At 46.7% G+C, this 24,040-nt stretch overlaps 2 protein-coding genes across 2 annotated transcripts in view; one reads left to right on the top strand and one right to left on the bottom strand.

The window, feature by feature from the left end:
• LOC145354747 (uncharacterized) overlaps positions 1-24,040 on the top strand; it is a 49,142-nt gene that overhangs the window by 8,962 nt on the left and 16,140 nt on the right. The window contains exons 2-4 of the mRNA XM_080206194.1: positions 6,362-6,375; positions 10,597-11,882; positions 19,734-19,740. Coding sequence (XP_080062320.1) covers positions 6,362-6,375; positions 10,597-11,882; positions 19,734-19,740 — 1,307 coding nt within the window. The remainder of the gene's footprint in view (positions 1-6,361; positions 6,376-10,596; positions 11,883-19,733; positions 19,741-24,040) is intronic.
• LOC145354777 (uncharacterized) lies at positions 330-23,560 on the bottom strand. The gene is made up of 2 exons (XM_080206254.1): positions 21,910-23,560; positions 330-2,098 (listed from the first exon to the last, which is right to left on the bottom strand). Exons 1-2 carry the CDS (start codon positions 23,505-23,507, stop codon positions 1,447-1,449), a joined length of 2,250 nt encoding a protein of 749 aa, XP_080062380.1. The 5' UTR covers positions 23,508-23,560; the 3' UTR covers positions 330-1,446.

Below are 24,040 nucleotides of genomic sequence, written 5' to 3'. Positions count from 1 at the left end.
ACCTCCCTCTAATATCCGTGTTATACCTCTCCCCCCTCACCCTAAGCCCGTGGCCCCTCGTAATGTGCGTCTCTGACATAGGAAATAGCTTACCTCTGTTAACTCTATCTATACCCTTCATAATCTTATATACCCCTATTAGATCCCCCCTCAGTCACTGTGTTTCAAGGGAAAACAGCCCCAATTTGCTCAATCTTTCCTCATAACCCAGTGCTAACCCACTGTGCTGCCCCTAATCCTGCCAGTTGACGTTATAACTGGATGGGGAGATCCCAGATGCAACCCTGCTCATCACGTTTATCAAGGAACCAGAGTCTCAGGAATGCTAATTAGTTTTAACAATCGAAAGAAAAACATTTATTAAACATGATTCCAATACTCCTCCTTCAGCAGAACATTTACACACAGGTTTTAAGATCAACACAGATGACAAAGTACATTTGCAGCTACAATGGTTTGATTAACACACAAAGTCTGGATTTCTCCTCCCCGCCTCTCCCCCCAGCTGATTGTCATGATTTCCAAACTTCCCTCCCAAAATACACTCAATTCTTCTCTTGCAGTAATACATTAATTTGTTGATTCACAACCAAAATCAGGTTCATGTTTTCCAAAAGACCCAGACGAACAGAGCTTCCGCTCCACTTTTAGCCGTGACTCCATGTCAGGGTTTTGAATCAGCTCTGTGTGCTTTCCAGCGCCTGTTAAACCACTTTTTAAGCAACCACTCACAACTTTACAACTCGATCAGAGAGTAATAAAACATTTGAAATGTTAGAAAACATTTTCCTTTCTAGTACTTCTCACCAACTTGTCTCCTCTTAGCTGAAAAATATAAAAGCAAAATACTGAAATCTGAAATAAAAACAGAAAACATTGGAAAATCTTCGCAGGTCTGACAGCATCTTTTTAGCTTTGTCTGGTTCTCTGACTAGACGTCTGTTCTACTCTGCTTATTGACTTTTAGGTTTCTGAAATCTTCATGGATCTCTGGACTGTCCACTAATTCCTTACTAGTTTTTCTGTAGATCTCGAGCACTGGCTGTCTGAACCATTGTATGGATTTTCTTACGGCAAAGCTAAAAGAGATGGCCTCCCCTTTAGCTTCCCACTGCGGCAGAGAGGTAGATGTGTACTGCTCCGTGGTACAGCTTCAACAGCTGTTTGATACAACTAACGGAACAAAGAATCCTCTGCCCCACCCTTCCAGTCTCTCTTCACTAGGCAATTATCTGGAGGCAATATTCCAAAGTTTCCGAAGCACAGCGAGATCTGATCAGGGAATCTCCATACGGACTAACATCGTTTGTTCAGCCTGAAATCTAATCATGGATCCCCTATAAGCACAAAAACATTCAATTAAACCAACCTAATACTATGCCTCGTTTCTAGTGTTTACAAATATAAATTCCTCAAAACTAACTTTCTTTTGTGAATACCCCAAAATCAATTGTGAACTTGCTTGTGCCTCAGCAGGAGTGACAAATTACAAAATCCCTTCCCGCACTGGGAGCATAGAAATCGCTGATGCGTCTGCAGATGGGAAAGCTGAGTGAATCCCTTGCCACACTGACAGCAGACGAATGGCCTCTCCCCAGTGTGGACTCGCTGGTGTCGCAATAGGTGGGATGAATCGCTGAATCCCTTCCCACACTGAGAGCAGGTGAATGGTCTGTCCCCGGTGTGAACTCGCTGGTGTCTCTGCAACGTGGATGAGTCACTGAATCCCTTCCCGCACTGAGAGCAGGTGAACGGCCTCTCCCCCGTGTGAACCCGCTGGTGCGTCTGCAGGGTGTACAACCGAGTGAATCCTTTCCCACACTGAGAGCAGGTGAACGGCCTCTCCCCCGTGTGAACCCGCTGGTGCGACTGCAGGTGGGATGAATCACTGAATCCCTTCCCACAGTGAGAGCAGGTGAACGGCCTCTCCCGAGTGTGAATTCGCTGGTGTCTCAACAGGTGGGATAGCAGAGTGAACCCCTTCCCACACACACAGCAGGTGAATGGCCTCTCCCCGGTGTGAATGCGCCGATGAGCTTCCAGCGTCGATGGGGCTCTGTATCCCTTGCCACAGTCTCCACATTTCCAGGGTTTTTCCATGTTTTATATCTCTCCAGGTTGGACAATCAGTTGCAGTCTCATCCACACACATAACACAGTACAGTCTCTCCCCGCTGTGAATGCTGTGATGTATTTCCAGGCTGTGTAACTGGTTAAAGCTTTTTCCACACTCACAGCACTGGAACACTCTCACTCGGGTGTTCAAATATCACAAGGGGTCACGAGCTAAGGGTGAGAAGTATAATTTGGATACTAGAGGGAGGTTTTTCATACAGAGGGTCACGGGGGTATGGAATGCACTACCAAGTAAGGTGGTGGAGGCAGGCACGCTGGAGTTGTTTACTTAGATAGACACATGAGTGAAACAGGGATGGAGGGTTATAGGAGACGGTTTTAAAAAGGGTCAGAGCCTCGGGACGATACTGGAAATCTAATGCTACATGTGTTGATGTTTTGTCTCTTTTACTCCGCAGGTGTGTCAGTCCACCTTGTTGTCAAACGAGGGGCATGCACACGGTGGGTCGTGCGTGGGCTGCTCTTGGATGTTTCGAGAGTAGCCTAGTACTTCACGTCGTTGTGTGCGCTTAAACCTGGACCAGCAGATGGGCACCACAACAGCTCAGTGACTATCACTGCTAGCTGTGCAGATACATGGATTTGGGCCAGTGTCTGTGGGAGTTTGCACATTCTCCCCGTGCTTGCGTGGGTTTCCTCCGGGTGCTCCGGTTTCCTCCCACACCCCAAAGATGTGCTCTTAGGCTGACTGGCGTAACAAATTGTCCCTGCACTATTCTCCCCTCAATCTGGTTACAATAGGGGTACCATACGCATAGACACGGGGCAAGGTAGGTGTAGGAAAATGCTTTGTTAAGAGGGCGGCGCAGGTTCCTTGGGCCAAAGGGCCTGTTTCCTGTGCTGTGTTGTTCTTTGGGTGTGTCAGTGTCTCGGTGCTTTTCCAGTCACACCGATGTTCAAAATCTTTTGAAGCTGACAGGCGAGTAACCCTTCTAGATTTAGGTCCCAAGGAATCGAATGGCTCTGTTGGATCTCGACATGATGTTTGAGATTTCTGCCTGTGATTCCTCCTCTTCTGATCTTCTGTAAAAACAATTTACCAAATACATCAGTGTCAGTACAGGATAGAAATTCAGAACAGACAATTCTAGTTTCTGTGGAACATTCTTTCCCCTCTCATTCCCCAAAAGCTGGAAATCTCCATCCCTCTCCCTCCATTCTCACTCTGCTGTATCTAATATTCACCCTCCCAATTCTCCTGAAGGTGCTGATTCAGGCTGATTGACAGATCCACGCTGAACTCCTCCACTCAGGACAAAACGATGATAACAAATACAAAGAACAAAGAACAGCACAGTACAGGAAACAGGCCCTTCAGCCCTAACACTCAGTGAGTGCCCTCTTCAAGTCTTTCGTTGATCGTCGACACTTTTGTCTACCTCTAGTGGGACTCCACAATAAAGGAGGTGGAAATTTAGGGAGTTATATGTATGCCAGATGAAGGGAGATCCAATTTATTGACACCAATCAGCCTAAAAAACACGTTTTTGGGGTGTGGGAGCACCCGGAGAAAACCCACGCAAGCACGGGGAGAATGTGCAAACTCCCACAGACATTGATCCAAGTCGGAGATCCGACCCAGGTCCCTGTAACTGCACAGCAGACAGTGATAGTCACTGAGCTCTTGTGTTGCCCTTCAATTGGTCCAGATTAAGCGTACACTTAAGGACGTGAATAGGAGCTGCAGTCGACCATGTGGCCCAACGCTCATGATCATTTGCTCTTCTCCCTCAGCATCATTCTCCCCACACTAAACCCATATCTCTTGATACCTTTAAAATCTAGAACCCTATCAATCTCCCTCTTGAAAAGTCTTGATGACTGAAGCTCCACAGTCCTTTGGAATAGAGATTTTCACTCCATTTTCCTGTCTGTTCCCCGTTACCCTTGTCAATCAAAAATCTATCTAACACAGTTTTGAACAAATTCAATGATCCCCAACCACCGGCGGTTCCAGTGGAAGAAAAATCCAAAAGACAACCTTCTGAGAGCAGGGATGACTGGAAATACATAACATAGGTACAGTCCTACATTACAAGATTAGAAATAATAATAAATGTACTTTATTAGAGAGCCATAAATAATATATCTAATCTGTACCATATTAGAACACTAGATATACCTGTGTCCTGTATTAATTTATTGTCCCCTTAAATGTCAGCCATCTCCTGGGGAAACCAGCCCTTGAATTGTGAACATTAGGAAAGAGCCCATCCTTTTATCCAGACAGATAAATGTGTCAGGCTGAGGGAGTAAAGGATGTCAATGTCTTTAAGAGAGAGAGAGAGAGACCTGGGCCAATCTTTCCAGAGTCTGCTCCCTCCCTGGATTCACTTCCTTTCCCTTCAGTTGCTGCAAGTCCCCAGTTTCCCCCCAGAATGAGGAAAGAAATGGAAAGGGGGAGTAAAGAAAGTGTTTTACTCACAGATGTGGGAGACAGGAGGAAGTTTCAGTCTGTCTGAAGCTCAATCTTCATTCACACAAAGCCCGCCCTCTGATTGGCTGGAGGACCAGAGTCCTTCCGGTCCTCCAACTCTTCCCATTGGCCAACACCTCAGCATTCTGGTCGGGCACACCCACGCACATGCGCAGCTTGCTCTGTCCCTTAGACATGCGCAGTCCCGGTTCGCCCACTTGGGTGGGAGCCAGCGCTGCATTGTGGGAGTTGTGGTTGTAATTGCTTATCTGGAGCCCAGTCTTCAAACCCCTGGGACTGGGGTGGGAAGTGGGGCTGGGGGAGACACAGTGACACCAGTAGCACAGTGGTTAGCACTGCTGCTTCACAGCTGTAGGGTCCTGGGTTCAATTCCCAGCTGGGGTTGCTGTCTGTGTGGAGTTTGCACATTCTCCCCATGTCTGCGTGGGTTACCTCCGGGTGCTCCGGTTTCCTCCCACAGTCCAAAGATGTGCGAGTTAGGTTGATTGACCACGCTAAATTGACCGTAGATACATAGGTTAGAGAGGATTAGTGGGTAAAATATGTACAGATTGGGAATAAGGCCTGGGTGGGATTGTGGTTGGTGTAGACTCAATGGGCCGAAGGGCCTCTTTCTCTACTGTAGGATTTCTATGACACAAACTACATGTGGGGAATCATTGGATTGGATTGGGACATCCCCTTAGCAAAATAATTTAACTTCAGGTGGAAAGATTTTGACACCTGGGGAGAGCAATAGTGTGAGACTGAAATCCAGAGTCAACACCTTCAGGGAGGAGAATTGGGGGAAAAGCGGGAGGAGGATTGTAGGATGAATTAGTGTTACAATCAGTAGGGAGGAGGGAGTGTGTGGGGCTCAGAGATTTATAGTTTGAAAGGGAGAAGGATTTTCTGTGACAACTAAAAGTGTCAATTCCGGATAAAAGTCCTGTAAGCACAGTGATGACTTGATGTCAACTCTATCACACTCACTAAAGTCTCTATCAGGTCAATCTTCAGCCTTCTCTTTCCTGGAAAAAAATTCCCCAGCCTGTTCGATCTATCCTGTGGCTTAAAGACTCTCAGTTCTGGTACGATCATTGTGAATCCTTTAACATTCTCAAGGTCCTATGTTTGTATTAAAAGGGTATATAATTACTATTTAATTCGGTTTAATTTGGTTGCAGGTGTCTAAAGTTGAGCTTATTTGTGTCACAAGTAGGCTTATATTAACACTGCAATGAAGTTACTGTGAAAATCTCCTCGTCGTTGCACTCTGGAGCCTGTTGGGGTACACTGGGGGAGAATTTAGCATGACCAATGCACTTAACCAGCACGTCTTTCGGTGTGTGGGAGGAAACTGGAGCACACCCATGCAGATACGGGAAGAATGTGCACAGACAGTGACCCAAGCCAAGAATCGAACCCAGGTCCAGAGTGCTGTGATGCAGCAGTGCTAATCACTGTGCCACCCTAGTTACTCAGTTCTAAGTTGACCCTAAACAGTTTTAATTCAAAAGGGATTTAAACTCAGGCAAGACAGGACTCAGATAACAATTAATGTCAATGTTTACTTAAATGAAAGGAAAGCTGATGAAATACATGAGTGATCACCTCAATTGGGTGACCACCCCAGGTAGAAATGTGGATCTTCCTCAGGTTCCTGAACCAACAGTGATTTCCCAAAATCCTGTCTAAGAGACACCCAGTACCTCCACAGTTAGAGTCCAACTTGCAAAGCACAATATCATTCACAAATCCCACTTTGACTCCTTGAATTAACATGACTTAATCTCAGATCAAACATAGAACAGTACAGCACAGTACAGGCCCTTTGGCCCTCGATGTTGTACAGAGCTATGTCTGAACCCAAGATCAAAATCACTCCCTATCATTCTGGAGTGCTCCATGTGCCTATCCAATAACCGCTTGAAAGTTCCTAAAGTGTCCGACTCCACTATCACAGCAGGCAGTGCATTCCACACCCCAACCACTCTCTGAGTGAAGAACCTACCTCGGACATCCCTCTTATATCTCCCACCATGAACCTTATAGTTATGCCCCCTAGTAACAGCTACATCCACCTGAGGACATAGTCTCTGCACGTCCACTCTATCTATCCCCCTCATCATCTTATAAACTTCTATTAAGTCACCTCTCATCCACCTCTGCTCTAAAGAAAAAAGCTCCAGCTGCCTCAACCTTTCCTCATAAGACCTACCCTCCAAACCAGGCAGCATCCTGGTAAATCTCCTCTGCACTCTCTCCAATGCTTCCACATCCTTCTTATAATGAGGTGACCAGAACTGAACACAATATTCCAAATGTGGTCTCACCAATGTCCGGTATAGTTGCAGCATAACCCCATGGCTCTTAAACTCAAACCCCCTGTTAATAAACGCTAACACACTATAAGCCTTCTTCACGGCTCTATCCACTTGAGTGGCAACCTTCAGAGATCTGTGGATATGAACCCCAAGATCTCTCTGTTCCTCCACATTCCTCAGAACCCTGCCCTTGACCCTGTAATCCGCATTAAATGAATCACCTCACACTTATCAGGGTTAAACTCCATCTGCCACTTTTCGGCCCAGCTCTGCATCCTATCAATGTCTCTTTGCAGCCTGCAAGAGCCCTCCACCTCATCCACTACTCCACCAATCTTGGTGTCATCAGCAAATTTACTAACCCACCCTTCAGCCCCCTCTTCCAAGTCATTGATAAAAATCACAAATAGCAGAGGACCCAGCACTGATCCCTGTGGTACACTGCTGAATCATCTCACTCGAAACATTGGCTTGATTCTCTCTCCACAGTTGCTGTTAGATCTCCTGTTGCGATTTGCCTGCATTTTCTGTTTTTGTTTCAGATTCCAGCATCCGCAATGTTTTGCCTTTCTATGTATTTTGCCTTTCTAAGTATTTATGTATCTATATTAAAATAATCTGTTGCTAACCGATATATAATTCATGGAATTTCGCTGACGTCACCACATTCCTATCGCTATTCGCTCATTAAAGACACAGTCATGGAGCATTAAACTTGTCGAGCAGAGCCTCTCGTATCAGCACACAGGCAGCTGTTTTGTGAGACTGCCAGCAGTACAGACAAATCAGAGATACGAGTGTCCTGAGAAGAGAGATTCATTGTGAAGGTTCAGGGACAGTTGATAAGATGTAGGAATTACATGATTCTGATGAACATTCTTTCGTCTCTCATTCTCCAAAAGCTGTAAATCCCCATCCCACACACTCTCCCACCATTCTCACTCTGCTCTATCTAATATTCACCCTCCCCATTCTCTTGAAGGTGCTGATTGACAGACTGATGCTCACTGCTTCCTGTCCTGGATGTGGAGATGCCGGCGTTGGACTGGGGTAAACACAGTAAGAAGTCTCACAACAGCAGGTTAAAGTCCAGCGGGTTTATCTGGTAGCATGAGCTTTTGGAGTGTTGCTCCTTCCTCAGGTGAGTGAAGAGGTGTGTTCACAAACAGGGCATACATAGACACAGATTCAATTTACATGATAATGGTCGGAACGCGAGTCTTTACAGGAATTGTCTCCAATTCACACCTCTTTAACCCGCGCTTAACCCTCTCTCCACTCCTCTGTCTCTGTACTTGGTTACCTGATGTGGAGATGCCGGCGTTGGACTGGGGTAAACACAGTAAGAAGTCTCACAACACCAGGTTAAAGTCCAACAGGTTTATTTTCACTCAGAGAGTGTGGAATCGGCTGCCGTCGGTGGTGGTAGAGGTGAACTCACTGGGGTTTTTTTAAAAGACTTCTGGATGAATGTATGGGATTTAATGGCATTGGGAGTTATAGATAGTTCTATGGCTTGGTAGGTATGGATATGATCGGCGCAACTTGTGGGCCGAAGGGCCTGTTTGTGCTGTAGTCCTCTATGTTTTATGTTTATTTGATAGCAAACGCCACTAGCTTTCAGAGCGCTGCTCCTTCGTCAGGTGAGTGGGGAGTTCTGATCGCAAACAGGCCATATAAAGACACACACAGTTTGCAGAATACTGATTAGAATGTGAGTCTTTATAGCTAATCAAGTCTTAAAGATGCAGACAATGTGAGTGGAGATAGCATTAAGCATAGGTTAAAGAGATGCGTATTGTCTCCAGACAGGACAGTAAGTGAGAGGCAGGCTCAGGCGGTTTGGATAGTGTGATATGAACTTAGGCTTGTAAAATCTCACTTACTGTCCTGTCTGGAGAAAATACACATCTCTTTAACCTATGCTCAAAGCTATCTCCACTCACATTGTCTACACCTTCAAGACTTGATTAGCTGTAAAGACTTGCATTCGAATCAGTATTCTGTAAACTGGGTGTGTCTTTATATGCTCTGTTTGTGATCAGAACTCCCTATTCACCTAACGAAGGAGCAGCGCTCCAAAAGCTAGTGGCTTGTGCTACTAAATAAACCTGTTGGACTTTACCCTGGTGTTGTGAGCCTCCTGACTGTCTTATCCTGGACACAGAGAGCTGAGAATCGCCATGCAGGCTGCCAGACAGATCTCTGTCTCTATGAATGGACTAACAATGTGTGGAATGTACAGACTGGGGAACAATGGGTGGGGGCGGGGCTCCCGGAGACGTCACCGCGGAGCAGAGTGATTGCTATTGGCTGATTCAGGCCGGGCTCCATTGTGCCGTCACAATGACTCAGAGGGGGCGTTCCCAGCACACTGCGTCCGATTGGCAGCAATAGTACAGGTTACAGAAGCAGGACGCTGCGGATTGGACCCCAGCTCAGCGCGGCTGGCGGTCAAAGCCCACGTGGGCTCAGGCTCCACCCCCTCATTGTTTACACGCGGGAGATTAACCAATGGCTATAGTGGGAGGACTGGCGGGGCACAAGTCCTCCAACCAATCACAGTACGGGCTTTGTGTGAATGGCTGCGCGGAGCTTCCTCCATTGTTACTGACAAAGCTGCTGTTCCTTTTTTTGAATGAAAGGTGAGCTTCAGTCAGCCTAATACTGTACTACACATTATATATTTCCAGTCATTCATTCTCTTGCCTATTACAGTCATTAGTCTTTGCATTTCTCTTCCACACGGATCAGTGGAGGCTGAGGGTCATTGAATACATTCCAGGATGAGTTAGACTGATAAAGGAGTCAAGCATCATGGGGAACAGGTAGGAAAATGGAGAGGAAGTTAAGATGAGGAGGGATTTCCTCACTGAAGGATGTGGTAAACTTCTGCGCCCCAGAGGACTGTGGAGCCTCGGTCATCAAGAATTTTCAAGAGAGAGATTGATAAGCTGTGAGATGTTGAAGACATTGAGTGATTTCTGCAGGATAGTGTGGGAAATGGTGCTGAGGTAGACCGGCCAATTCTGAATGAATGGTTGAGGCAGTTCGATGGGTTGAATGGCCAACTGCAGCCCCTATTTCGTACGCTTTCTGTGTCCAGGACAGGAGGCAGTGAGCATGGATCCGTAAATCAGCACCTTCAGGCGAATTGGGAGGGTGAATATTAGAGTGAGAATGGAGGGAGACTGGGATGGAAATTTACAGTTTTTTGGAGAATGAAAGAGGAAAGAGTATCCCATAGAAACTAGAATTGTCTGTTCTGAATTCTTATCCTGTACTGACCCTGATGATTTGTGTAAACTTGTTTTACAGGATATTGAAAGAGGAATCGCAGGCAGAAATCTCAAATGTTACATCTGTATCTGACAGTCATATTTCTTGGGACCTGAGTATCATCGGCCTTTGAATCTAGAAGGAGAAATGATTGTCCAGTCTGTCGATTTGAAAAGATTTCAAACATCAGTATGACTGGAAAACACACGGCCACACTCGAGTGAGAGTGTTCCAGTGCACTGACTGAAGAGCTTCAACCAGTTCCACAGCCTGAATAAATATCACCCCATTCACAGCGGGGAGAGACTGTGTTTGTGTTCTGTGTGTGGACGAGGCTTCAACTGATTGTCCACCCAAGAGAGGGGTAAGGGCATCTACACCATGGAGAAACCATGGAAATGTGCGGACTGTGGGAAGGGATACAGAGCCCCATCTCAGCTGGAAGCTCATCGGCGCAGCCACACCGGGGAGAGGCCGTTCACCTGCTCTCAGTGTGGGGAAGGATTTACTCGCTTATTCCACCTACAGCAACACCAGCGAGTTCACACTGGAGAGAGGCCGTTCACCTGCACTGAGTGCGGGGATGGATTCACTCAGTCATCCCACCTGCGGATTCACCAGCGAGTTCACACCGGGGAGAAACCGTTCACCTGCTCTCAGTGTGGGAAGAGATTTAACCAGTCGTCCGTCCTGCGGAGACACCAGCGGATTCACACCGGGGAGAGGCCGTTCACCTGCCCTCAGTGTGGGAAGGGATTCACTCACTTATACAACCTGCAGGCACACCAGCGGGTTCACACCGGGGAGAAACCGTTCACCTGCTCTCAGTGCGGGAAGGGATTCAGTCAGTTATCCAGCCTGCGGGCGCATGAGCGAGTTCACACAGGGGAGAGACCGTTCACCTGCTCTCAGTGTGGGGAGGGATTCACTCACTCATCCCACCTGCGGACACACCAGCGGGTTCACACTGGGGAGAGACCGTTCACCTGCTCTGTGTGTGGGAAGGGATTTATTCAGTCATCTGCCCTGCGGAGACACCAGCGAGTTCACACCGGGGAGAGGCCATTCAGCTGCCCTCAGTGTGGGAAGAGTTTTAATCAGTCGTCCATCCTGCAGAGACACCAGCGAGTTCACACTGGGGAGAGGCCGTTCACCTGCTCTCAGTGTGGGGAGGGATTCACTCAGTTATCCAACCTGTGGACACACCAGCGAGTTCACTCTGGGGAAAAACCATTCATCTGCTCTCAGTGCGGCAAGAGATTTAATCAGTTATCCACCCTGCGGACACACCAGCGAGTTCACACCGGGGAGAGGCCGTTCACCTGCCCTCAGTGTGGGAAGGGATTCACTCATTCATCCCATCTGCGGACACACCAGCGAGTTCACACTGGGGAGAGGCCGTTCGCTTGCTCTCAGTGTGGGAAGGGATTCTGTGATTCATCCAGCCTGCTGACACACCAGCGGGTACACACAGGGGAGAGGCCATTCACCTGCTCTGTGTGTGGGAAGGGATTCACTGACTTATCCAATCTGCGGACACACCAGCGAGTTCACACTGGGGAGAAACCCTTCACCTGCTCTCAGTGTGGGAAGGGATTTAATCAGTCATCCGCCCTGCGGAGACACCAGCAAGTTCACACCGGGGAGAAGCCGTTCACCTGCTCTCAGTGTGGGAAGGGATTCAGAGTTTCATCCCAGCTGCTGAGACACCAACAAGTTCACGAGTGATTCCAGGGGTTGGATTCTGCTGTTATTGTTTCTGCTCTCAGTTACATCCAGGACTGCATTTTGTTCATTCTCACAGTTGGTCAGTGGGGAGGGTCGGAGGGTTTCTTTCTGCTGGACTGGACAGTCTCATGACTTTGTCTCCAGTGGGCTGATGCTGTTTGAGTCTTGTTGCGAATACCTGGTTTCAAATTTCACAAGGATCACAGAGTGACAGGGTGTGAGGAAGGTCAGAGATATTTAGTCAGTATTTCTGTTTGAAACCCCCCAAATGCCCATCCAATTTCCTTTGTAATTGTTTATTGTCTCCACTTCCTCCCCCCTCATAGGCAGCGAGTTCCAGCTCATTACCATTCGCTGCATCAAAATATTCTTCCTCACTCCCCCCCGCATCTCTGACCCAAAACCTTAAATCTGTGTCTCCCTCGTCCCTGTCCCATCAGCTAATGGGAACAGCTTTTCTTTGTCCACCTTATCTAAACCTGTCAGAATCTTGTCCACCTCGATCAAATCTCCCCTCAACCTCCTTTGCTCCAACCCCAGCCTGACACCGACAATAAAGAACAAACTAACAGAATATGTTAATACCTGAAATCTAATGGGAATGTTTAATTTCTGTTTTAAAGATATTGTGAATATATTGTCCTGGACAATAAAGGAATTGAAATAACTCACCTTGGGTGTGAATGGAATATATCAATCTGGAATCCACCTACAGTCTGGTGAAAGTCTGGAATGTGTAGCTGGAAATCCCTCCCTAACAGCACTGTGGGTGTACCTACACCTCAGGCACTGTAGCAGTTCAGGAAGGCAGTGTTGGGGTTGACCGTGGCTGAGGCAGCTACACACAGCCACATATCCTGTTATAATTGAAGGAGTGTCGATTGAATGTGAGGCATTATGGGACTGGACGATCTTGACCACATTCCTGTGACTGCTCAGTTTCTGCAATCAGGGACCATTAAAGCTGCTTAGCAGGGAACTGACAGAGGACCCGGTGAGAATATTTACTCAGAATGAGTTAGAATTAAACTCATTCCAGGACCGGCTGGTGTTCAGTGGCTGGGAATCTGTAAAAAGGGGGAATCTGACCAATAAACAAACGGTGCTAGGTAGTTGGTTAAGAAGTTAAGAAGCATTCTCAAAAACTGTTTAAATTATTTTGTCATAAATTTGTGATAAGAACTTTGAGGTATTTGTGATCTGATAGTCGGTGAAGTGACGATATTCTCCATGTAACACTGGACTGAAAAGCGGATCTCTGAGAGTAAATTCTAATGGATATAATCCTACCCAAGCATGGCCAGTGAAAAAATCAGAGCTCGAGTGGGGACAGACAGGTCTCTTACTGATCATTTGGAAACTAAAGACAAGAAATTTATCAATAAAATGATTAGAGAATAAAGCCAACGTTTCGATGACACTTCATTACGAAGGGTCATCCAGACTGGAAACATTGGCTCTATTCTCTCTCCACAGATGCTGTCAGACCTGCTGAGATTTTCCAGCATTTTCTGTTTCCGATTCCAGCATCCTGCAGTATTTTACTTTTACGATAAAATGATCAGGTCTGATTGGAATCCCCGCGACCCTCCCGCAAAACAGAGGGAGTGGTGGCAAAAGGAGAGAAAGGATAAGGATGATAAAATCTGGGTTCTGACTCTCCGAGCCCGTGTAGAATTAACAAAACAAGTGAACCAGTTTATACAGAACAGAAGATGCCCATCCTTAACAAACACTGATCAAATTCAAATAATTAAGTTGAGGAATATTACCAAAAAAACATGAAGTTTAAAACCAAGTTTTGCTGTTAGAGAAGTTTTTAAAAATTATATAGAGTGAACAAAAAACAACACAGCAACGGGAAACAGGCCCTTCGGCCCAACGAGCCTGTGCCGTCATCTTAACAATGTGTTTTTCCTCCTCCACCCATGTCTATGCCTATGGTACCCCCAAAATGTGCTGTAATTATATGCTAAGTTTTCTCTGCTTGCTCCCCATCCCTTTAGATCCTGTTAACCCTTCCAGCAGACAGTTGATTTGTTTTTAAATCACCCGGAAACTCCTGTCTATTTTAGTTTATAATTATGGATTTACGGGAACCAGTTAAATGCGGAAATTTTAGGCGTAGCCTGGAGGAATTTGGAATAAGTTGTGAGAGTTTCATCACATTGTCCCCTCAATCCCAGATAAAGAACAAAGGTTTTGCAGGTGGGAATGTGTTAGGAATTTTAAATCAACAAAGATTAGACGTTGCCTATAAAATAACATAAGAACATAAGAAATAGGAGCAGGAGTAGGCCATCTAGCCCCTCGAGCCTGCCCCGCCATTCAGTAAGATCATGGCTGATCTGTCGTGGCTCAGTTCCACATTCCCGCCCTCTCCCCATAACCCTTAATCCCCTCTCCTATCAAAAACCCATCAACCCGCGTCTTAAATATATTTAGTGAGGCAGCCTCCACCACTTCAATGGGCAGAGAATTCCAGAGATTCACCACCCTTTGAGTGAAGAAGTTCCTCCTCAACTCCGTTCTAAACCGCACCCCCTTTATCTTGAGGCTGTGCCCCCTAGTCCTACTGTCCTTTCTGAGCGGGAAGAGCCTCTCCACCTCTATCCTATCCATCCCATTCATCATCTTATACGTCTCAATGAGATCTCCCCTCATTCTTCTAAACTCTAACGAGTACAAGCCTAGTTTATTCAGCCTCTCCTCATAGTTCAACCCCCTCAACTCCGGTATCAGCCTAGTAAACCTCCTCTGCACTCCCTCCAAGGCCAAAATATCCTTGCGTAAGTGCGGCGACCAAAACTGCACACAGTACTCCAGCTGCGGCCTCACCAGTGCCCTATACAGCTGCAGCAAGACCTCCCTACTTTTATATTCAATCCCCCTCGCAATGAAGGCCAGCATCCCATTCGCCTTCCTGACCACTTGCTGCACCTGCAAGCTGGGTTTTTGCGACTCATGCACAAGGACCCCGAGGTCCCTCTGCACCATCGCCTGCTGCAGTTTTTCGCCAAATCAGGCCTTAGAAATCGGCTGAGGAAAGGTTAAGTTATAACAAAAGGGAATGAAGGATCTTGTATCTTATTTTAATCAGGGAGTTGTGAGCTTGTAGTGCTCTGTCTCTTTAAGACACTATAGCTGTGAGAGAGAACGCTGAGGATTTATTATTTGAAATTTACGAGCTGTGAGAACCTGTGTGTTTTGTTTGTTTTATGTGGATGTTTGTAGACATGTTTTATCATTGTTTTGGGCTACATCTGTTAAGGTTTATCTTTTGGGGAATTAATCTTGACTCTTTAATTAAAGGCATTTCTGGAAGTTTAAAAACAGAACCCACAGGAACACTTAACAAATTCAATTCAGTTATTGTTATTGTAAAGCTCATGCTAAGTTTCTCTGCTTGTGTATGGATGATATTTGTGGGTTGAATGCTTCGAGCTTTGAGGTTTTCTGTCTGTGATTTAAATCAAACAGATTTTTAAAATGGAAATATAATGAATAAAGCTTTTTTTTTCAAAAGTTATGAACCTGGAGCCATGGCCAGAGACATGATTCCGGGATATTTTACTAAACATGTGGGAATTTTAATCCAGATACAATTCACACAGGCGAGAATGAGAGTTTTAATTTGTAATGGTTATTTAAAATTTGGGAGATGTGAGATGATTCTGACCAATGGACTGATCTTGGGTTAAACTTCCTGTGAGCTCCAAAGATTTATTCCTGACACAATTAACACAATGAAAAGGAGAATTCTGGAATTGGATACTGAAGAGTTTAAAAGGAGAGATTATGAAATAGAAATGATTCCCAGGCTGTGTGGTCATTAGATTAAAACAAAGGAAGGGTGCTGACATCCATTTGAGAACTTTTAATCCCCCCCTTTTCAAACGAAGGGAGTCTGTGTATAAAGAAAGCCCAAGGATGGTAGATATCGGGGTCTGGAAAACATCATGATGGGAGCACCTATCTGTTCATGAGATGATCACAAAGCCCCAGGATGCCCAGATACTCATTTCATTGGACCGATATATAATGTATGTAATCTGTAACCATTCTGATTGGATGTGTCCAGCCGGGATGGGCTGAGTATAAGAATTGATTATTTTCTTTGTTGGGTGGAGTTACACATGGTCAGTCCCTGTAGCTTCTCCCTGCTGGTGTAACTCAATAAACTGTCGATTGAATCAGGCTTGAGTGTTGAATGATTCTTCTGAATTCATTCCCCCCCCAACACACTGGGTACATTACCATGGACTCCCGGTATTGCCAAAAACTTCGGACAATATAAAGACTCACAAAAGCCAGTGTCCCAGTTTGAAGAAGTATCTTTTATTTGACCAATGATTGACGGGAGAGACTATTCCACAGTATAATGCCTCCCTAGAAGAGAAACATCCTGATCCCATTAATAACCCTGTTTAGGATAGATCAATTATATATATTCTCCATATCAAATTCTCCCATCTTCCATCAGGTGTGAACCAATCATTTTCAATGCAAATAAATCATTAATTACACATCATATACTTTATCCAAATTGCTATTTTACCCTCTGATATAATGGTATTTCATTGGTCCGTAGGATCTGGATGCTTCCTCCCCCTATTGCTAACTCTACCTCCCTATTGTTTAGCTACACAAGGTCAAAGGTAATATTCCCACTGGCTCTTGCTCTGTCACAGGGCAAACAAGACAAATGCACATTCTCACGTCTAAGAAGGCACTGTCTTACCTGGACAGTGACAATCAATCCTATTCCTGAAGCTGCCTTGAAAACCTTTCTGTTAGAAACTTTGCTGATAAGAGGTTGGCACATTCTGTGGGTACATTGTTCCGAAGAATGTAACCTGTCTGTAAGTGTCCCTGTGCCATCATGCCTTGCAGCAGCCTGCCTTTAACTAAAGCTTACAATTGCTCTTAAAAATACAGCTAACATACATTTTAAAATCCCGAAAATTCATGTTTAAATCAGAATTACTTGTTTAAATCTCTTACTGCGTTCACATATGTGTAGACTGTTCCTTATCGGTCTAACTTAGAGTCATTTAACTCAACGCTGGCAGTTCTGTTAGTGTCTGAAACGCCTAATGGTTTAAAATTTTTCTAACCTATTCAGAATTTTCTCCAACAGCTTGCAATTGTGGGACTTGGAGTGCAGCATTTGTTTCGGGAGTTTTGTGCGGGGTTTGTGGACAGTGTGCCCCATTGCAGTTAGAACATAGAACATAGAACATTACAGCGCAGAACAGGCCCTTGCGCCGACCAGTTTTTTAAAAAAAAACACTGACCCACTAATCTAAACCAATCCCTTTTCGTCCATAAACCTATCCACAGATCTCTTAAACGCCCCCAAACTAGGCGCATTTACAACTGCAGCAGGCAGGGCATTCCAATCCCTCACCACCCTCTGGGTAAAGAACCTACCCCTGACATCCGTCCTATAACTACCCCCCCTTAATTTAAAGCCATGCCCCCTCGTGCTAGCTTTCTCCATCCGAGGAAAAAGGCTATCACTATCCACCCTATCTAAACCTCTAATCATCTTATACGTTTCAATAAGATCCCCTCTTAGCCTCCTTCTTTCCAGCGAAATCCCTCAGTCTCTCCTCATAGGACCTCCCCTCCATACCAGGCAACATCCTGGTAAACCTCCTCTGCACCCTCTCCAAAGCCTCCATGTCCTTCCTGTAATGTGGGGACCAGAACTGCACACAGTACTCCAAGTGCGGCCGCACCAGAGTTGTGTACAGTTGCAACATGACGCTGCAACTCCTAAATTCAATCCCCCTACCAATAAACGCCAAGACACCGTATGCCTTCTTAACAACCTTATCTACTTGATTCCCAACTTTCAGGGATCTATGTACACATACACCTCGATCCCTCTGTTCATCCACACTATTCAAAGTCCTCCCGTTAGCCCTATACTCAACACATCTGTTACTCCTACCGAAATGAATTACCTCACACTTCTCCGCATTAAACTCCATCCGCCACCTCGCGACCCAGCTCTGCAACCTGTCTAGGTCACCCTGCAAACTATGACACCCTTCCTCACAATCTACCACACCTCCGACTTTGGTGTCATCAGCAAACTTACTAATCCATCCAACTATACCCTCATCCAGATCATTAATAAAAATTACAAACAGCAGTGGCCCCAAAACAGATCCCTGAGGCACACCACTCGTAACTGAACTCCATGACGAATATTTACCATCAACCACCACCCTCTGTCTCCTATCTGCTAGCCAATTCCTGATCCAAGTACCTAGATTACCCCCAATCCCATACATCTGCATTTTCTGCAGAAGCATACCATGGTGAACCTTATCAAACGCCTTACTAAAATCCATATACACCACATCAACTGCCTTACCCCTATCCACCTCTTTGGTCACTTTCTCAAAAAACTCAATAAGGTTAGTAAGGCACGACCTACCTGCTACAAAACCATGCTGACTGTCTCTAATCAATTCATTACTCTCCAAATAACTATAAATCCTATCCCTAATAATTCTTTCTAAAACCTTGCCCACAACAGAAGTAAGACTCAGTTGGTCAAGTGTACCTCGATACTGGGGATATCGGCCTGGGAGAGGGCACTCACATTGGCACACCTATCCTACCAGTGGACTTGCAGGATTTTGCGGAGGCAACGTTAGTGACATCTCTCCAGGGATTTGAGGTGTATGCTCTACATTTTCCATGTGTATAAGATGTTGAGAGGTATAGATTGGGTGGATTCTCAGAGGCTATTTCTCAGGGCTGGAATGGTTGCTATGAGAGGACACAGGTTTAAGGTGCTGGGGAGCAGGTACAGAGGAGATACAAAGAACAAAAACAGCCCGGGAAACAGGCCCTTCGGCCCAAGGAGCCCGCGCCGCCATTTTAACATTACCAGTCCCTCCCTCCACCCATGATCCTTATCTATGCTTATGACATTCCATATTGAGGGAAACTAATTTAGGGACAATTTATTACTTCCAATCAGCCTAAGAGCACATCTTTGGGATGTGGGAGGAAACCGGAGCACCCGGAGAAAACCCACGCATGCACGGGGAGAATGCGCAAACTCTCAGGGGTAAGCTTTTCACTCAGAGGGTGGTGAGTGAGTGGAATCGGCTGCTGTCGGTGGTAGTGGAGGCAAACTCGCTGGGGTCTTTTAAGAGATTTCTGGATGAGTACATGGGATTTAATGGGATTGGGGGGTTATAGATAGGCCTGGTAGGTAGGGATAGGATCGGTGCAACTTGTGGGCTGAAGGGCCTGTTTGTGCTGTAGTTTTTCTATGTTTCTGATGCATGATGATGAACGTGGCGCTGGATTTGAGGTCTCAGACTTTGGACACTCGGCGTCTGAAGCTTGCACTGGCGTGTTGGAGTTGACGCTGGATTTCATTGCCGATGTCTGCTCAGGCCGAGAGGAGGCTCATGGGAAATGATCCAGGGGTTCACTTGATGGTCGGTGGGGGGAGAGGAAGGGGAGGGATGGCGGGGGGGACACGGCCATAGTGGGCTGGGAGAGATCCTTTATTTCCGGGATGTTTAGTCTGAGGCCCATTCTCTCACATGTTTCAGTGAACGTGTCAACGACGGTTTGTGGATTAACCTCTGAATGTGCACACAGATGGGCCTGTTTCCCGTGCTGTGTTGTTCTTTGTATTCTCCTCGTGTCTGCGTGGGTTTCCTCCGGGTGCTCCGGTTTCCTCCCACAGTCCAAAGACGTGCGGGTTAGGTTGATTAGCTATGCTAAGAAATCGCCCCTTAGTGTCCAGGAGGTATTACAATTGAACTTGGAGCCATACCCAGATCTTACAATAGAAGTTCTGTTTGAAGGGGAGAAGTGTGGGTCTCAGACCAGTGTTTTAAACCTAAATAAAAGGGACTGAAAGCAGAGTTGGCTAAGCCATGCAAAATAAGGGAAATTATATTTTTTCAGCTTCGATTTGGTTTGAAATATTTTCTGTGTGTGTCACTATGATCCTGAACGGGACTGTTAATGTTTAAGAGAGAAATTTAAACACCCAGTGATTAATCGAAAGAACTGTGCCACAAGATTCGATGCATTGAAACAAAACTTTATTGGATATAGAAAACAAAAGAAAATTAAAAACAAACACTACAAATTAACACTGTAGCTTAGCAAGGCGGCACAGTAGCACAGTGAGTTAGCACTGCTGCTTCACGGGTCCTGGGTTCGATTCCCGGCTCGGGTCACTGTCTGCGTGGAGTCTGCACATTCTCCTCGTGTCTGCGTGGGTTTCCTCCAGTTTCCTCCCACAGTCCAAAGATGTGCGGGTTAGGTTGATTGGCTATGCTAAGAAATTGTCCCTTCGTGTCCAGGGATGTGTAGGTTGGAGGGATTAGTGGGTATAATATGGGGGTAGGGCCTGGGTGGGATTGTGTTTGGTGCAGACTCGATGGGCCGAAGGGCCTCTTTCTGTACTGTAGGATTCTATGAAAGACTTATGTAATAAACTCAGTTCTACTTTTTAACCTCTATTCCCAAGACTTCCCTTATACGGAATGACACCTTTGGGAAGGTTCCAGGAACAGAAGTGAATGAAAGGTACGACATAACTCCCTGGAATTCACTTTAGTTCTCCTCAGTGTTCCAGCTATTCTCCGAGTGCTAAGATTTGATGTAATATTTCCATTAAGCTGTTGGTTGAACAACCCTCCAACTTTCCTTTAAGATCTCAAAGCTCTGGAGTCCTCAGTCCAAGCCTGGACTTCAATGCCTTCTTGCGGAGGGATTTAAACAAGAGAATCACCCCGGTTCTTCATGGCCTTCTTGGCTTCTCATCCCGCAGCCAGCCCGTGGCCCCCGGCTCCCCACTGCCAACAACGTGCAGGCTAACTGCAGAATGCCTGCTTTCCGTAAAGCCTTTCTCCTTCCCGTTTAACTAAGGGGTGTGTAGAATATTCCATTCAGGAGGAGGAGGGTGGTGGGGAAGTGGGAATGTCGCTGGCCGAGGAACGCAGAGACCCAGCAGAGGATGTGGGGACAGGCAGCTAGTGGGATTTGAATTGTGTATCAGTCTGGAATTATATAAAGTGAGTCTCAGTAACGGTGACCATGAAACTACCATCGATTGTTGTAAAAACCCATCCAGTTCACCCTATTAATGCTCCCTATTGGGGAAGGAAATCTGCCATCCTTACCCAGTCTGGCCTACATGTGAATTCAGACCCACACAGCGACGTGGGTGACCCTTAACTGCCCCCTCTGAGCAAGTCACTCCGTTCAGGGGGTAATTCGGAGATGAGCAATGCACGCTGGGGTTTTGCCGGCAGTGTCCACATCCCAGGAAAAGAATACAGAATATTCCGGGGAAAGCGATGGGTGATTTGAAATGAATTGAAAGTGGGTCAGGAGGTGCTGGTATCGTCCAGAGCTGCTTTTCAATGGATCCTCCTGTTTTAAAATCAAAACTCTGTCCCTTCCCCAGACCTTGGAATATCACAATGCTGTTTGTTAAAACATTCCTTTGTTAAAGAATCAGTCATTTAGAATTGGGAAACAGACAGAAATTAAATGTTCCGTTTCTCCTGGGATCCTCCTGTGCCTGGCACCGGTGTCCTGAACAAGGTTATTAACATTCTCTGGGTGAAAGGTTCCTCCTGGTTCTTGCTGTCTGTTGTGTCCTTTGTCACAGTCTGTAGCAGGACATTTATATGGAAAGGTTGTTCAGAAATCCCAGTGAATTCCAGCCCCCTGTGTAACGTCCCATTTGGTGTCTGTCAGATTCAGAGATGTCCGTGTCCGTGTGTGTGTCCGTAAAGGATTCTTTTATCTACATTTCACCAAACATGATGAAAATATCGACCTAAGACTACAATGGGAGTACTGTCAACATTTGAGATCTCTAATTTGGGGCCTGAAGGAGCAGCAAAAAATTCACAAGAATAATCCCAGAACTATCATCGTTTGTCAATTTACTGGCGTCTCACCAAGTTTGCCGCCTGAGTGATTCCCTTCCCACAGACAGAGCAGCTGAACGGTCACTCCCCGGTGTGAACTCGCTGGTGTACCCGCAGGCTGGATGACTTTCTGAACCTTTTTGGGCAGCGCAGGCAGCTGAAGGGTCTCTCCCCGGTGTGAATTTGCTGGTGGGACATCAGATACTGCGAGCTTTTGAAGGCACTCCCACAGTCAGAGCATTGAAAGGGTCTCTCGTTGCTGTGAGTGACTGTGTGCCTGCGCAAGCTGGAGAGCTGAGAAAATCCTGTCCCGCACGCCGCGCAGGTAAACGGCCTCTCCCCGGTGTGAACCCGCTGGTGACTCAGAAGCGCTGACGACGTCCTAAACCTCTTTGAGCAGTGGGAGCAGCTGAACGGTCGCTCCCCTGTGTGAACGCGCCGGTGGGACACCAGCTCCTGAGAGCTTTTGAAACCGTTTCCACAGACAGCGCAGCTGAACGGTCGCTCCCCTGTGTGAAGGCGCTGGTGGATGACCAACTTCTGATAGCTTTTGAAGCCAGTCTCGCACTCGGAGCATTTAAAGGGTCTCTCGTCGCTGTGGGTGCCTTTGTGTTTCAGCAGGGCAGACGACTGAGCGAATCCCTTGCCGCACTGAGAGCAGGTGAAGGGTCTCTCCCCGGTGTGAACGAGCTGGTGTACCCGCAGGTTGGATGAACTTTTGAATCTCTTTGCGCAGCGAGAGCAGCTGTAGGGTCTCTCCTCGGTGTGAATGCTCTGGTGGGACGCCAGGTCCACAACGCTTTTGAAGGCGCTCTCACAGCGGGAGCATTTAAAGGGTCTCTCGTTGCTGTGAGTGACTTTGTGGTTGAGCAGGCTGGATAAGCGAGTGTACCCCTTCCCGCACACGGGGCAGGTGAACGGCCTCTCCCCGGTGTGAACTCGCTGGTGGACCTGTAAACCGGACGAATCGCCGAATCCTCTCCCACACTCGGAGCAGGTGAACGGTCTCTCCCTGCTGTGAATGCGCTGGTGTGTCCGCAGGTCAGAGGAGCGAGTGCATCCCTTCCCACACACGGGGCAGATGAACGGCCTCTCCCCGGTGTGAACCCGCTGGTGTTGCTGCAGCGTGGACAACCTTCTAAACCTCTTTGCGCAGCGAGAGCAGCCGAACGGTCTCTCCTCGGTGTGAATGCGCTGGTGGCCCCGCAGATCCGCAGCACTTTTGAATCCGCTCCCGCAGTCGGCGCACTTAAAGGGTCTCTCGTTGCTGTGAGTGACTTTGTGGTTCTGCAGGTTGGACGACTGTGAGAATCCCTTCCCGCACACAGAGCAGATGAACGGTTTCTCCCCAGTGTGAATGCGCTGGTGTACCCGCAAATGGGATGACGTTTTAAACCTCTTTGTGCAGTGAGAGCAGCTGAACGGTCTCTCCTCGGTGTGAATGCGCCGGTGAGACACCAGTTCCCCAGAGCTTTTGAAACTGCTGCAACACTCAGGGCATTTAAATGGTCTCTCCTGAGTGTGAATGAGATTGTGAGCTCGAAGGCTAGATAAATGAATGAATCCCTTCCCACACACGGGGCAGGTGAACGGTCTCTCCCCGGTGTGGCTGCGGCGATGTATTTCCAGCTGAGACGGAGATACGAATCCCTTCCCACAGTCGCCACATTTCCAGGGTTTCTCCATGCTGACTCTCCAGGTTAAACAATCAGTTAAATCTCACCCAGACCCCGGGTACAGTCTCTCCCCGCTGTGAATGCTGCCATGTATTTTCAGGCTGTGTAACTGGTTCAAGCTCTTTCCACACTCACTACACTGGAACACTCTCAAGTATGGGTGTGTCAGTGCTTTTCCAGTTACACCGATGTTTAAAGTCTTCTGAAACAGACAGAACTGAGAAACATTCCTCCTTCTAGATTCAAAAGGCTGATGATACTCAGGTCCCGATGAATTGAGTGATTCTGTCAGATCTTGACTTAATGTTTGCGTTGAGATCTTTGTCTGTAAATCCTCCCCTTCCGATATCCTGTAAAACAAGTTTACAAAAGTCATCACTGTCAGTACAGAACTGAAATTCAGAACAAGACAATTCTAGTTTTTATGGAACATTCTTTCCTCTCTCATTCCCTAAAAACTGTAAATCTCCATCCCACACATTCTTCCTCCATTCTCACTCTGCTGGGCAGCACGGTGGCACAGTGGTTAGCACTGCTGCTTCA

The sequence above is a fragment of the Carcharhinus amblyrhynchos genome, chromosome 18, assembly GCF_965287045.1.
Source record: "Carcharhinus amblyrhynchos chromosome 18, sCarAmb.v2.hapA, whole genome shotgun sequence".
Taxonomy (NCBI): Eukaryota; Metazoa; Chordata; class Chondrichthyes; order Carcharhiniformes; family Carcharhinidae; genus Carcharhinus; species Carcharhinus amblyrhynchos.
This window is presented reverse-complemented; position numbering and strand designations above follow the sequence as displayed.